At 40.9% G+C, this 14,638-nt stretch overlaps 1 protein-coding gene across 3 annotated transcripts in view; it reads left to right on the top strand.

Moving 5' to 3' along the window:
• zmiz2 (zinc finger, MIZ-type containing 2) overlaps positions 1 to 14,638 on the top strand; it is a 29,705-nt gene that overhangs the window by 1,384 nt on the left and 13,683 nt on the right. For all 3 annotated transcript variants that reach the window (XM_051413122.1, XM_051413123.1, XM_051413124.1), the window contains exons 2-7: positions 4,056 to 4,157; positions 6,491 to 6,608; positions 8,864 to 9,066; positions 10,593 to 10,761; positions 13,254 to 13,460; positions 13,967 to 14,179. In XM_051413122.1, coding sequence (XP_051269082.1) covers positions 4,108 to 4,157; positions 6,491 to 6,608; positions 8,864 to 9,066; positions 10,593 to 10,761; positions 13,254 to 13,460; positions 13,967 to 14,179 — 960 coding nt within the window. In that variant the 5' untranslated portion in view covers positions 4,056 to 4,107. The remainder of the gene's footprint in view (positions 1 to 4,055; positions 4,158 to 6,490; positions 6,609 to 8,863; positions 9,067 to 10,592; positions 10,762 to 13,253; positions 13,461 to 13,966; positions 14,180 to 14,638) is intronic.

The raw sequence follows: 14,638 nt of genomic DNA, 5'->3' as shown, positions 1-14,638 counted from the left end.
GAGAATTAGTTGCCAATTAATTCAACAGTTGTCAGCTAATTGATTAATTGGCTAATTGTTGCATCTCTACTGTATATTTAATCCTTTTCGGTTGAGTTTGAACGCGTTCACTGACCCAGATCTCGATCCTGATCACTCTAATCAGGCACCTGTAGCACACACTATCACAGTTAATGCCGGCACACGTCACAATGAGCAGCCCTTCGTTCCTCGGAGAAACACTTTCCACTGACATCAGCCTCTTGTGATGACTCTTCTGTATTTAAGAGGCTATTAATCGGTAATCTCTCGTCCCATTGAGACTCTTTAATTAGTGTTTTTATTAAAGGCAGGTGCACCGTGGATCAACCCGTAAAGTGTGTGTGTATTGTACGGTGTGTTTTCATCCGGCAGTGGCCTTCAACCACTCATTTGCTTATTCAGACCAATGTTTTCACTTTCTAGACGTTATTTTTAATATAAAGTTGTAAAAAAAAAAAGGTGTTTTTATTAAAAGATGAACCTGCTGCGCTCTTTCTAGTAACGTAATGTGCTGCAGTGTTAAATGGTGAATTAGAGCTGAGGCTATTAGCTGATTAATCAGTTGGTTGATTAGTTAATTGATTCCCAATCAGCGGGGCTTGTGTCAGATTAATGTATCTTAGTTATTTATCCATAACGTCTTGCAGGAAGTAGAGACGTTCTCGTTATGTTTTTTCCTTCCGGATCCTGAACTTGTGTCGGCCGATACCGAATATCGATCCAAGTACGTTTAATAGAAATATATGAATGTCTTTATTTAATAATAAGCCTGTGTGATTGGTGTCATTGCTGTTGGGGGGGAAGTTAGGAGAATATAGTCGTAATATTACGAGAATAAAGTAGTAATTTTATGAGAACTCTTCCCGCCGCGTTAAAATGAGGAATGTTGTGAAGTTATACTTTGATATCGGTTTCACAAATAAAGAAATACTTAATCTTTTGGCTCATCAGCATCAAATTATTATCAGTATCAGGACTTTGAAACGATTGTGCAAAAAAATAAAATATTACAGCAACCAGTTTAAAATCAGTTTGTATGTTTAGGACATTAAATGAGGCCGGACTGGGCTACTTTAGAGAAAAAGGTCGGATCATTTATAGTCATATTTTTATTGTTTTCTAGTTTCTTTGTGCAGGTTTCCTCCGTTCTGTGATACAATTAATGTCTTTTTGGGGGTTTTAGTCGAACAAAACGAGGATTAAGATTATAAATGGACCCCGTTGTGTTTCGGGGAGGCAAACAGTTTACGTCTTTAATACGCTCTTTGAGTTTCCTGGAGCTTTATGAGAGGAGGTGAATGAACAGAGACACATTGGAGCTGATAGCTGTAATACGATGCTGTTCTCAGCTCCTGGGTTTGTTTACAGATACAGTTTGCTTACAGCTCGTCTCAGCAGGCCGCACAGACGCCGCAGAATTAGCTGTTAAATTACTCCAAAAAAACGTCTGATACAGTTTAGTGTCGATGGGGAAATAATTCAAAACAGCTGCGACTTTCAGTAGTAACACGTTGAACACTGTTACACTCAGATCAGGTGGCTGCTGAAGGTGATGATGTTTCTGAAATAGACTTCTAAAGAGCTCCAATGATTAATTGATTAGCTGTCAGCTATGAAGCTCCAACTATTTTGATCGATTCATTATTTTGAGTCAAGAAAAAATGTCCAAATTCTCTGTTTCAGCTTCTCAGATGTGAATATATTCTGGTTTCTTTAGTCGTCTGTGACACTAAACTGAAACGAGACGTTTGAGGACCTTTTGGGAAATGGGAGTAATTGAGAAAATGATTGAAAAGTTACCTGTTGCAGCCTCAGACATCTGTATGAATGCTTTCAGTGATTGACGGCACAAAAGATAAAAACGTACACAACAAACTAACAGGTTGTTTTCATTGCCTGCTCATTATTTTCTCAATTAATCCATAAATCATAGTTTAAAAACATCATAAAATGGTGAAAAATGCCCGAGAAGATGTTCCCAGATGTCTTGTTTTGTCCAACCGACAGTCCAAAACTCAAAGATATTCAGTTTATAAAGATATAAAATAAAGAGAACCAGGATATTCTCACACTGGAGAAGCTGCAGCTGTTGAAAGTCACGTCGTATCGATCAGTTAATCACTTCAGCCCTGCTGTTGGACGACAGATGTTGAGGACTCGGTGGGCCTGTTGCTAATTGTTTGTTTGAAGACAAAAAAAATAAACCTCAATTATAAATTTTCCTTTTTTTAAGTTTTAATTTAAGACGAGGAAAAGGAGCCTCACTGGAACCAATAAATAGTAAACAATTAACAAAGAATCAGTTATTAAAATAGTTAAAATTTGATAAATCCACAAATTATTTCAACTGTCCTTCTACTATAATTAATACCAATGCGTCGTGTTTTGTACGTGTATGTGCTGATGCCGATTATCTCTAAATGATTAATTAGCCATTCTCAGGTGAGGAAAACACTGCACTAATGAACATTATATTACTGGATCTTTTAATTGAGAAAACAATTCAAACGATAATGAAAAGAATGATGAGCTCGAAGCTCCAGTATGGTTTGAAGAGGGAGATTAGAACAATCTTAATCAACTTGAACTCCAACTTCTCTTCTGTTATCTGATAAAAAAACCAGAATCGGTCCAAAGTAAACAACGCAGTGGTCTGGAGGGTCAGCTGAGGGTCCATTAAGTGTCTCCAGTGTTTTGACTGCAAATAAAAAATCATATTATGATTCACCACAAGTTGGGAATCATGATTTTTGTGTCATAATTTTAATTTTCCCTGAAAACAACATTTTAAAACCACAACGATGTGACATGTTTGTGGTTCCGTACCGAGCTTTTATCTCTGCAGCACTCCGTTATAATGCCGGTTTTGTTTTATCTCGCTATGTGCCGCTAACGTTTCGATGCGTTGTGCAGCCGTACGTGTGAGCTGAGCGGTAGAGAGGGAAAAGGACAGCGAGCAGTTGGACGACGAGGAGGAGGAGGAGGAAGAGGAGGAAGAGGAAGAGGAGTTTCAGGTCAGGAAGTTGAGGTCAAAAAGAGAACAGAGAGAGTGTGAGTGAACAGTGTGTCTCAGTCATCCCTCTGCAGGTACAGTCTGTGCTGCTTGTGTTCAATTCCAACATCTGATAGAGACAGACATCTTGCATGTGTGTCCCCCCCCCCCACTTCCACCTCCCCCCCTTTGTGTGGTTTAGCTGCTGAGCTGTGATGGAAGTTACAAGGTTCTGTCTGGAAGCTGCCGGTGCTTTTTGATAGGAGGGAAATCAGGTACAACGGTCATGTGATCGGAGCAACCCCCCCCCCCCAACCTACGCTAGATGTGGGGTGTCTGACCCAAATCTGCAAAGTGCAAAAAGGAAACCAAAGAGAAACGTGGAGGGTGTGAAGGGGGGGGGGGATGTTCAGGGCTCTGATGTTGGAAAATTAGCATGTCAGTTGGAAACCGTCAGATAAAGAAAATCATTAGCGGGAGGAGAGCGGTGGCGGCGGCGGCGGCGGCGCAGTGGGGACGAGGAATGTGTAGAAAATAGTGCAAACATCTGGTACTGAAGGAGGGGAGAGTGGCAGATAAAAAATGCGCAGGGGTCGTTATTAAATTAAGCAAATGGAAGACGATTCCTCTCGGCAGCGAAAAAACAAGTGGCGTGTGTTTGCGGGGCGACTGATTGTACGTCGGCGTGCTGCTGAGAGAAAGAAGAAGAAGAAGAAGAAGAGTCTGCCTCTTCACATCTCTGTTCTCTTAAATTCCTTTTGAAATCAGCAAGCTAAATTTAGCCTTCCAGCACCCCTCCCCCTCCTTTTGAGAGGTATCAGAGCTCCAGCAGTCAGCGATAGGCTAACGTTTTGATGTACGCACACACACACACACACACACACACACACACACACACACAGATTAAAGTGAGTGGCTCTGAGTGGGAGGGCACTGTGTCTCTCTGCACACAGTGTGGGCTATAGTGATGATAAATTGTTGCTGTGCAGCAAATGAGCTCTGAGTAACAGTCTTTTTATGTGTGTGTCTTTATCCCTCTTAGGGCTGCCTCTTGAGGACAGTGGGGGCTCTCTAATGATCCCCCCGTCCATCCGATGAACCCCCTCAACTCCATGAAACCCTCCCTGCCTCCCAATCCACAAAGGTACACACACACACACACACACACACACACACACACACACACTGTAGTGACATTAAGCGCAGTGTCCTCAGGTGAACCTCACCTGCTCTGCCCAGTGGTGTGTTTGTTACGGTTTGTTGTCGGGACCCTGGGGGGCTTGTAGCACAAAGCAAGCTCAACGTAGTCCGGCTCTCTCTCGGTTACCTGGTTTCACTGAGCCTGAGCTTCAGGTTTATATCCAAATGGTAAAAGGGCTGTTAGAATATATCCGAATATATCAGAATACATTTTATTGTCACACACTGTATTGATTGTTGTGTTTAAACTCCCAACAGTCAGACAGCAGGGTTGGAAACTGAGGGCTGTGATGTTGGATGTTACAGCGACTACAGATCTCACTGTTCTGGTTGGAAGAATAAATAAATACAGAACTAAATTAATAAATAGCTAAATTATAAACAGTTTTCCTAAAGTTACATTTGTTTAAATCACAATAAATCGCTTTCTTACAGTATCACAATATATTGAATTGAATCTTTCTGAACCATATTTTAGCCAAGATCTCGGAGCTCCTGTATCCTTTAGACAAAAAAAAACAACCTTTCTCTTCGTCTTTCATGTTTTCTTTTTGGCGGCTTAACGGGAATGTGTCGCTGCGTCTCTAATAACGTGTAACGCAGATGGTTCTTACAGCAAACACATAGACAGACATTGTACGTGTTGTGACAGATAGTAGGCTGCTTTCATAGGCACGCCACAGTCGGTACGGTGGACAGCGAGGGTCACATTAGTTTCAACCAGTACGAACACTGTAATGTAAACCAGGACTGCGCAATACGGTAAAAACCTCATACTGTGATTATTCGGACAGACATTGCGATATTATTCACGATTATTTTTGTTTCTGAATGTAAATTTTTACTGAAAAAACTGCAAACTGATTTTTTGGGATTTTTTCTCAAATCTGGAGAACAAGATTCGTAGTCCAGAGCGTCTTTACAGAACTACATTACTACATTTTACCTTTATCCAACAATTGCTGCTTCTGTGATTTGCATATTGCACTTAGATAATCTTTAGATCAACTGTGCAGCCGTAATGTAAACCTGAGCCTAAGCTGAGATTCCACATTATTAACCGGCCCCCTGGTTACTGAACCCTTGTTATTTGTTATTTGTCCACCAAACACAACATTTTACCTGCATTTGGTGCTTGGCGGGTGTAAATCTGAACCCTGCATGAAGACATTGCCATTGATCTCTTTCTGCACGTCCAGAAACTGCGACTTTTCCAGATCTGTGAATAAATGTAAGAACAGAACCGCCAGTCTCTAGGATATATCCGCCCTGAAGGCAAACGTCTCCCACGTGCAGAAACAACAGGTTCAAATCTCCTGAGAGTTTTTGAAAATCTAGGTTAGCACCTAGACATGACCTACCTGCAGGGGAAACAGGATATTCAGTGAAATCTATAGAATATATTCACACAACTGGAGCGTGACGCACGTAAAGGCAGTTCGAAGTGAAGTCACCTTCCAAGGCAGACGAGACTAATGGTGGTCTGAAGAAAAGAATGAATTAAACTATGAATTCATTGGGAGGAGTTGCTGCTTGTCTCTCTGCAGATTGTTGTTTAAATAACTAATCAAACAGGGTTCAGTCAGCTTCAAATCTTTAATTACAAAGCGTTTGGGCGATCGACTGTTGAGTGTTTCTCTGTTCAGCCTTTTTGGAAGCATCTTTATCGCTCGAGCCAAAACGCTCTTTAATTGAGCGCAGCCACAAAGCCTGTCGACTGCTCTGTTTCTCTCCGGAAAAAGCAATGAAAGCAAGAGATGTGTTGGCAACTCACTGACCCGACAAGCAGCCTCAGAAAATGCGGCTGATTCTGTAAAAAGATTGTAGGAAGGAACAAAGAAAGAAGAAAGTGGTGGTTTGAATACGATATGTCTGAAATAACGTCAACGTAAGGTTGTGATTCTTGGAAGAAAATGGACAGTGAGATGTTTAGAAATGGCTTCTGTTACGCTGGTAGAGATGTCCCTGCAAATGTGGTACGATAGTTGTGTTGTTTCCTGTTGGGTTGAAAGGAGGAAACGGAGGGGAACTGAAACCGTCGGATGAATAAACCACGCTCAGGTTAATCGTTAGCTCACCAAGGTCTAAATGAGGTATTGTCGAGCTTTTCCCCCTCAGTGCAGTCTCTGTGCCGCTGCAGTACAAATATGGTGTTAATGCGGAAATGATAAAACATTGTCTGTGATATCTGGATGCTCTCTCGCTCTCTCTCTCTCTCTCTCTCTCTCCTCAACCTCCCCAACCATCCCAATAACTCGGCTTCATATCCTTCTGCAGCAGTGACGGCCCCTTCCTAAATGACCCAGTCTCCTGGCAACCAGGCACCAATCAGCACCCAGGATCTCTCTCTGTAGTAACCACAGTGTGGGGCGTGACCAATCCCACACACAGCCAGGTAACACATGTCTCAGTACCCGGGGACATTTTTCATCTCCTCCTGTTTTTATGTGCAGTAACAATACAGAACCAGTTACAGCATCGGCACATTAAAAAAGCTTTTATTTGTTGTATTATGTATGAAATCAGGGCTCATATTCGTCTGATACAGTAAAACTACAGCTATGAATTAAAGGTAAAACTACCATATTTCTTTTGACTTAAATCAATATTTTCCAGTTAATTTTCTGCTGAATCTGCAGTTCTGCTCGGCTTTATGGGGCTTTATAGTGTGTTTCAGCTCATTATTTATCTGTTCTGGCCACAGCTTTATTGTTTTGTTTCCCTCTGGCTGCTCTCATAGCATCTCTTTCTGAGAAGAAGCTATAAAAACCGCACAGTACACGACCTGTTATAGACGAGCTGGTGAACATAGTGGGGCATTTTAGATTACTCTGATATTTTATCAGTTATTTTCTTGATGCAATGCGGAGCTATTTGAGTGTCAAACATATACATTACATTGATTTTGATCATGTACTTGAAGTGCAGACTGCACCTGTATTACCTATGGCAGGTATAGTAGATACTCCATTTTAAATTAGTAATTGGTACATCCTTTATAAAACAATAAAATAAAATCAATATAAAAATGATATTTACAGGAAATAATCTGCTCAACATGAATCCAAATCACACATTTGTCATCATTGCATCGGCTTCATTGTACAGTTGATTAGTTGTTCTCTACCGTTACTGTTATACGTTAAATATAATATAAAATATGCATAAAATATGTCCCTGAGTCCGTTCACTCAATGATAGAAAGGGAAGGAAAAGGGTTGGGAGCCACTGTGCTGGTTTACAGCTGACCAGTTGCAGCTGCTGCATTCTTCTAAGCATGCGCCACTTTTCTCACATTTCTCAGGGATAAGATAAGATAAGATAAACCTTTATTAATCCCCGAAGGGAAATTCAGGTGTCAGTGACGAGAGCGAAGCCGGCACTCAGTGTTGGAATAAAATACTTCCCTCCAAGCTTCAGTTTGGTTTTATTTTGGCCAATTTCCTATAATTTCCTCCTGGTTTTCTTTACTGGAAGCTACGTGTTAATCTCATGTGTGTCATTTGTTTCTGGAGATAAGTAAGACATGCAAATAAAAGCACCTTGAAGCAACATCGGCTCCTAGTTGAGGAATTAATTTGAAGAATGAAACACAGATATCAATGGAGCAGATTTGGGCTGAATCTACGTGACTGATCGAAATAAACAAACACTTGACGTCTGCTCTTAAAGGTCACTCCTACACTTTACTGCGAGTAGGAGGGAGCTGCTTTATAAGTGTGTCTCATTCTTCACTCTTTACTCGATTTATTTCTTCTTAAATGTGGTCCCAAACATCTCCGAGTGATGCATATTTGTTCCTACTTATAAGTGTGGGAGTAGAAAGCATTTTATCGACTTTGTTATCCTGGGAAATATCTTCTTCAGGATGTAGGAGAGCTGCAGAGCGTTAACAGCACACACACACTCTGGGAGGTTGAAATAGCAAACACAAAAGATTTTTATTTAAAACAACAAGATTTATACTTTGTAGAAAAGTATTTATTGCCTAATTTATGTTTATAAAGCCCAAAATCTTGTTAAAAGTGAAAATTATACCCGGCATTTCTCACTAATTTCCTTGCTATTTATATGATAGGCAAATGGTGATCGATAATGGAAATAGTTGTTATTTGCAGCCCTGAATGAGTCTGTACTCTGGTTTAAATGGAGCTTTTCTTTCAAGGGCTTTCCGTACAATTGCTACCAAATTATAGAGATATTTCCAGGAAACTTTCTGAAGAATTATCAGTCCGTGAAATAAAACACCAACCCATCGCTGGAAGTCCAATCAACTGGCGTCAGTCATTTAGATTACAATGTAATTTGTGTAACTGTATCTGGATCAGTCTTCTGAATGTGTCGATTTCACACACCATAACTGCTGAGAAAAACTACAAGACGCCATCATTCATTTCTTTTTATGGTTCTGGGTGTCATAAAACTGCGATGTTAGTCTCTCCCAAATGAGAACCTGCACTTCTTTGTCTTTTTGCTTCATGTTTTACTTTCACTTTCATTGTGACTTTTAGGAGTTGGTCTCACTGTGAATTTCTCTCTCTCTCTCTCTCTCCCCCTCCATCCGGTCTCTGATTGACTTTATTATTGCACGTATTCACCTCTTTGTGGTTGATGTGACGGTGATAACGCCTCTCTCTGTTTCCCATGTAGGTGTTTGGTGCACCCATGGGTCCGGGTGAGAGCTCCGGCGGTCACATGATGCCTGGTGGCGGCCCCGGTATGGGTCCTGGCATGGGCTCCCAGTTCATGGGCCAGCAGTCGTATGGAGAGGCTGTCTCTAAAGGTTACGGGCAGCCAATCATGTACGGACGTCCCAGTGCGGCGTACAACCCCGCCTCAGCCTACGGCGGAAGGTATATCCTGTTCACTTCACAGCCGGTATTGAAATACGATCCGGATAATTAACGAGCAAAATCTGCATGTGAGTGATTCTGAGTGGCGGCAAATCAGAATCAGACTCCCTTAAAATAATCCCTGAGTTTGTGAGTTGTTGAGTTAGAGAAAACTTTATAAACTCCAGAAATGCTGTCTGCAACAAATTCTTAATTAATTGCGTCCTCATGTAAAAGTTATTCTTTTGTTTCCATTAATAATATTGTGTCAGTTTGTTGCAGTAAGTAAACGCTGGTCGCCCCCAAAAATATTACAACGTGTCTGTTTTTCTACAATAAAATTATTTGGATAATTAAAAGTGATGAACGGCATAAATAAAATACCATGGACCTGATTTCTTAAAACATTTGTTACATATACACATTTATTGAATTCATAAATCATCAGAGAGAGAAAGAGTTTGTCCTCGTGTCCCGTTGTACAGTTTGTGTTTACACCAACCTACGATCTGCTGACTACCTCCAGATGTGGTCCAATCACAACACATTAACCTGTCCGGATACAGATTGAATTTTAATACTATTTAATATAACTCGTCATGTTTTAAAGTTACATGTAACTTGACTTAGATTGACGTTCCTTCCATTTATATGAAAATATATTTACAGAAACATGTTCATTCTGACTTTTGTCACTCAGGTCCAGATGCCACGATACGGGCGTTATGATTAAATGTGAATCAAATCAAGAACGTAACAACGTAGGTTCTTGATTGCTATGTAGGTTGCTATGGCGACACACTCACTCACTCACACACAGCAGCTTCACCACAACAAACGTAAAGTGTGTTTGTGCTGAACGCTGATGGAGTATAAACACACGTACACAACATATTCACCCAAACAGTCCAGCAACCCCGGGAGTGACAGCTCTGTGAGGAGGCATTTAAAAAAATAAAATTAAAATTAAAACCTTAACTCCAGCTGCAACACATTAATCAATAATTAGGATTATGAATAATAATAATAATAACAATGCTTTGAAAACAGGACTTTTACTTCTGACACTGGTATTATTACTGCTTTTACTTAAGAAGGAGATGTGAGTACTTTAAGCACATACAAACTCACCTGTTACAACAAACAACTCACTGCCTCTTGAGATACTTCTTTCCCTCCGTCCCTTTGAATAAGATCAGTGGAAGCTATTTACAGCAACTGATGTCTAAGAGCTGACAAACACAATTAACACCTGTTTAGCTAAAAATGTTGTTTCCTTATTCCTTCCACAGCGATCAGTTTGTGTGTAAGGAACGTTATTGTGTCGATGCTGATAACTGAACGTTGTTGTGTATTTTTGTGCCGCACTAAGCTGTTTTTATTTCGTTCTATTTCTGCTCGGTTTTTGCATCAACATATGTCAGTGAGGCTGCTCTCAACCACCGCTCTGACTCACGCTCATGACGACACCACACACACACACACACACTCATACGCTCGGTTCATTGGGTCCGCTGCCCACTCATCTCCCCGTCTTTCCCCTGCAGTTACTCTGGTAACGGTGGAGGTGCCGGTATGGGCGTCCGTCCTCCCTCAGACTTCACGCAGGCTGCTGCCGCTGCCGTTGCCGCCGCTGCTGCCACAGCAACTGCCACTGCCACGGCAACTGTTGCAGCCATACAGGAGAAACAGAACCAGGAGTTGAGCTATGGACAGGTAAACGTTTCAGTGCATGGGATCTGCTCTCAGTCGTGTCTTTTGGCTAAAAAAACACTTGATCCAGTGCATTTGCATGTCAGTTTCCAAGCAGATTTATGTGTTTTAAACCTGTTGCAGCACTTTTTAATTATTTTGTTAAACATCACGCACAGGATGTCTTTAGTTTACCTCCCTAGTCACAACTCAGGCCTGCGTGTATTGAGCCCTTCAGAGTAAAATCTTAGTCCTAAATTCGTCAGATTGGCATGATAGCGCTCTGATTCTTAGAATAAAGAATAAATCACATTTTAGCTTATCTGTAGAAAGGCTTTTATTCCTCCTTTCAACTAAGTTTATTGACTCATGAGTCAAAGTCTAAGATATTTCTGTAGTCCAGTGGTTCCAGCCTGGGGGTCGCGAAGACTTCTTGATTGTAAAGGGTGTAACAAAACTTTAAAAATACACACAGTAGGCCTGTATTTTATCACTCTCTGATAAACAGCCTCGTGCTGCATTAGAAAACAAGCAAAGAGCTGAAAGAACAGTGAGAAGAAAACACCCAATTTATCCAAAAATAAACCTATTAAGTCTGTTTGATTGTTAAAAACTCTGAAAATATGTATTACAGACAGAGAATCGTATAAAAAGTTCAGTTCTGATCAACATTCACAGGAAGTAATCTGCTCAAAATTCATCCAAATCTCCCATTTTACACAAACTCCATCAGTGAGCGGTCGCCGGTTTCCTCACTGATAGAATCGAGGTCCCTTAACGAAGAAGGACAGGAACGGCTGTTTCTTACAGTTTTTACAAACACCGTCTGGTTCGGAGCTGTGATGTGTGGTTGCAGGACTGTGGGAGGGGGGGGTGCAAAGCAGAAGCTGGTTTTCTGCTGCTGACACAGATTCAAGACACATGTCTCTTATTAACAGCAGAGGCATCACATAATTTGACACTGCTGTCTTTTGCCAGACTATTTACTCTCATAGACTTTATTTACAACGTTAGAGTCGCTGTAGAAGCTTAGCAGCAAACACTGTCAGGATCTCTGTACAAGATTCCTGATTCCAGTTCAAAATGAACAAGGTAAATAAAGGCTGTATAACATCAAACATCTCGGTGTACAGAACTTCTTTATGCTGACACTCTTTAGATTTACTACTTAGTTCTGGGGCCGTATTCAGGAGGAAAATCCGTCCTAACTGGCCAAACTTTTTGGTCGTCTTTGGTCCTGCTTTTAAACCGAGGAGTACATTTTTATCTATAATGTAGGAAATGACTCCTGTCTTTAGGAGGTTTACAGATGTGTTAGGAATAGTCAGGAGATGGTGTTCAAGCAGAGACATTCAGTGGGAGAACTGCTGTTAGTTGATAATCAATGGTAAAAACAAAAGAAACAAAAACAAATTACAGCGGGAGTGGAGTGGAATAATATTCTGAGAAAAAAAACTCAGAATTTCCAAGATTTAAGTCGTAAAATTACAAGGGAAAAAAAATCAAATTCAAAGTGATTAAAGTCACAAGTTTACGAGGAAAAAACTCTGAAAAATTGTTTCTTTTTGTCAAGGAATCACTTCACTTCACGAGGTTGTATCATCCTCGTCACACCACAGACACCGTAGCTTGCATTATGCCTGCAGAGGATGACATAATCAAATTATACTTTGAAATTGGATTTAGTAATAAGAAAATACTTGAAAAAAATACAGAATTTATCCCCAGAACCAGCATTTTATCCTCCCTCTCCTCGGCTCTGTACTTGTTGTTTCTACCCACAGTGGCCCCCCAATACGCTGTCATAATAACAACAAACAATTTGAAATAATAAATCAAACTCTGCAGATAAAGTGCAGATTATTTCATTTCCAAACCACTCAGAGGAAAGTTAACAAAAACACAAGCTGCTTTCATGGAAATATTTATTTGAATTACTCATTCATTAGTAATATTTATGAGTATTTCCAAACACTGGGTGACATTACTGACATTAATACATTGTACACCAGCTGTAAGGAGTCTGCATTTAGAGGTTTAGTTAAGACGTTTTCAGTTGAAATATACCCACACTCTGTTTGCAACATCACAACTGTGTGTACAATATGGCACAATACAGGCAGTGTGGAACAATGTGACTGAATGAAGCCAACTAGAATAAATCATACAGCTTAATCTAATAAGCTGCTATTTAAAATGTGCATACATTTCATTTTTATATTTCCTTACTGCTTATAACCCAAAAGATTTCAGTTATTTGTAACCTAAAGGCCGAGTATGACCCACATTCATAAAGCCTACATATAGAAAAGTGGTGATATTTTCTTTATTTTGAATGTTCAAACCACAATTTAAAGAAAACATCATCCTAATATCTCCTTGTTTTTAGTCCCAGTTCAGCTTTCAGTGCGGTTCTTGATAAATCCAGTCCTGGACTCATGTTCTTGGCGTCACGGTTTGCACCCTGTGAACCCATCCTGAACTCTCTGCTGTCGTACTTCCCTTTCCCTCCCCAGATGGGTGGAGCATCCTCTTACAGCACCCAGTTCCTGTCTCATTCGGGCCCCCGCGGCCCTCCTCCGGGGATGGTCTCTTCCAGGCCCGGACCTCCACCTACTGCTGGAGGCCTGTACCCCTCTCACCCTGCCCAGGCTCAGAAGATGCCCCAGCACGGAGGGTATCCGGGCGGACAGCAAGGGCTCAAACGGCCTTTTCATTCGGAGGTCAGTTAGACACCAGTGGATGTTTGTTCCCTCAAAATATATATATGAGATTGTTCCCTCTCCTCAGAAGCAAACACACTGCTCATATTCTCTCTCTATATATAATACTTTTATCTTTTTGATTTTACATACATTTCTACAAACTCTGCTCGTTTGTAACGCTGAGCTTGTGTTAAACATAGCAGAGGTAGAAAGTGCAGACAGAGCAGATATCACTTCTCTACATGTTTAAATGTTGTACTTGTTGAACAGTGTATTGATAAAGTGTGACTCTTGATGGTTTTATTGCACTTACTTCCTGTAACGGGTGTAGTGAGTAATTTACAAATGAACTTCTCCACTGCAGATTGTGATCAGCTGTCTGCTCTGTTTGTCAAACAGTGTAAAGGTGAAACACCTAGCAACAACATACATTAGTCAGCACAGAGATTAGGTGAGTCAGTGTTTTGTGGTTCTTAGACGTTCAAACAGTTCAGTAACTCGTCCTGCCTCCGTTTGTTTTCCAGGGTTTTCCAGTGCAACAGTACGGCTCTGGTGGGATGTCAGGGTACCCTAACCAGCCTCTCCAGTACCCCTCTGGTCCACAGCAGCGATGCCCCCCCTCACCCTCTTACCCCTCCAGTCGGATGCCCCTCATGGCACAGTACACTTCTGGATCTCACAACCCAGCACAGTTCCCCCCCGGAGCCGTCCAACCCAATCCTCCACAGTATTATAAGGTAATGAAATGAATTGCTAGTTGTCCTAATTTGGATAATAACAAACATAAAGTCATCAAACACAATTATTTAAAGTTTACTGGAGAACACGAGGAGCAGCATGTCAAAAACAAATCTGTACTACTACCCACCAGCGGCAAATAATCATAAAACACACGTCAAACTGGACAGAAACTAAATAAAACTTTCACTCCCACAGTCTTTTCAGCAATCACAACTACAGGCCTGGTTAAAATAGACCCTTAATCCACAACGTAATCCTTGGGGACAACTGCTCCTGTTAAAGTGCGTCTACTAACAGTAGTTGTTGTTTGTTCCACTAACTGTAGTCGTTTGTTCCACTAACAGTAGTCGTTGTTTGTTCCACTAACAGTAGTTGTTGTTTGTTCCACTAACAGTAGTCGTTGTTTGTTCCACTAACAGTAGTCGTTTTCCACTAACAGTAGTCGTTGTTTGTTC

The sequence above is a fragment of the Dicentrarchus labrax genome, unplaced genomic scaffold (assembly GCF_905237075.1).
Source record: "Dicentrarchus labrax unplaced genomic scaffold, dlabrax2021, whole genome shotgun sequence".
In the NCBI taxonomy this organism is placed as follows: Eukaryota; Metazoa; Chordata; class Actinopteri; family Moronidae; genus Dicentrarchus; species Dicentrarchus labrax.
The sequence above is the reverse complement of the archived record's forward strand: the minus strand, read 5'-3'. Positions and strand labels throughout refer to the sequence as shown.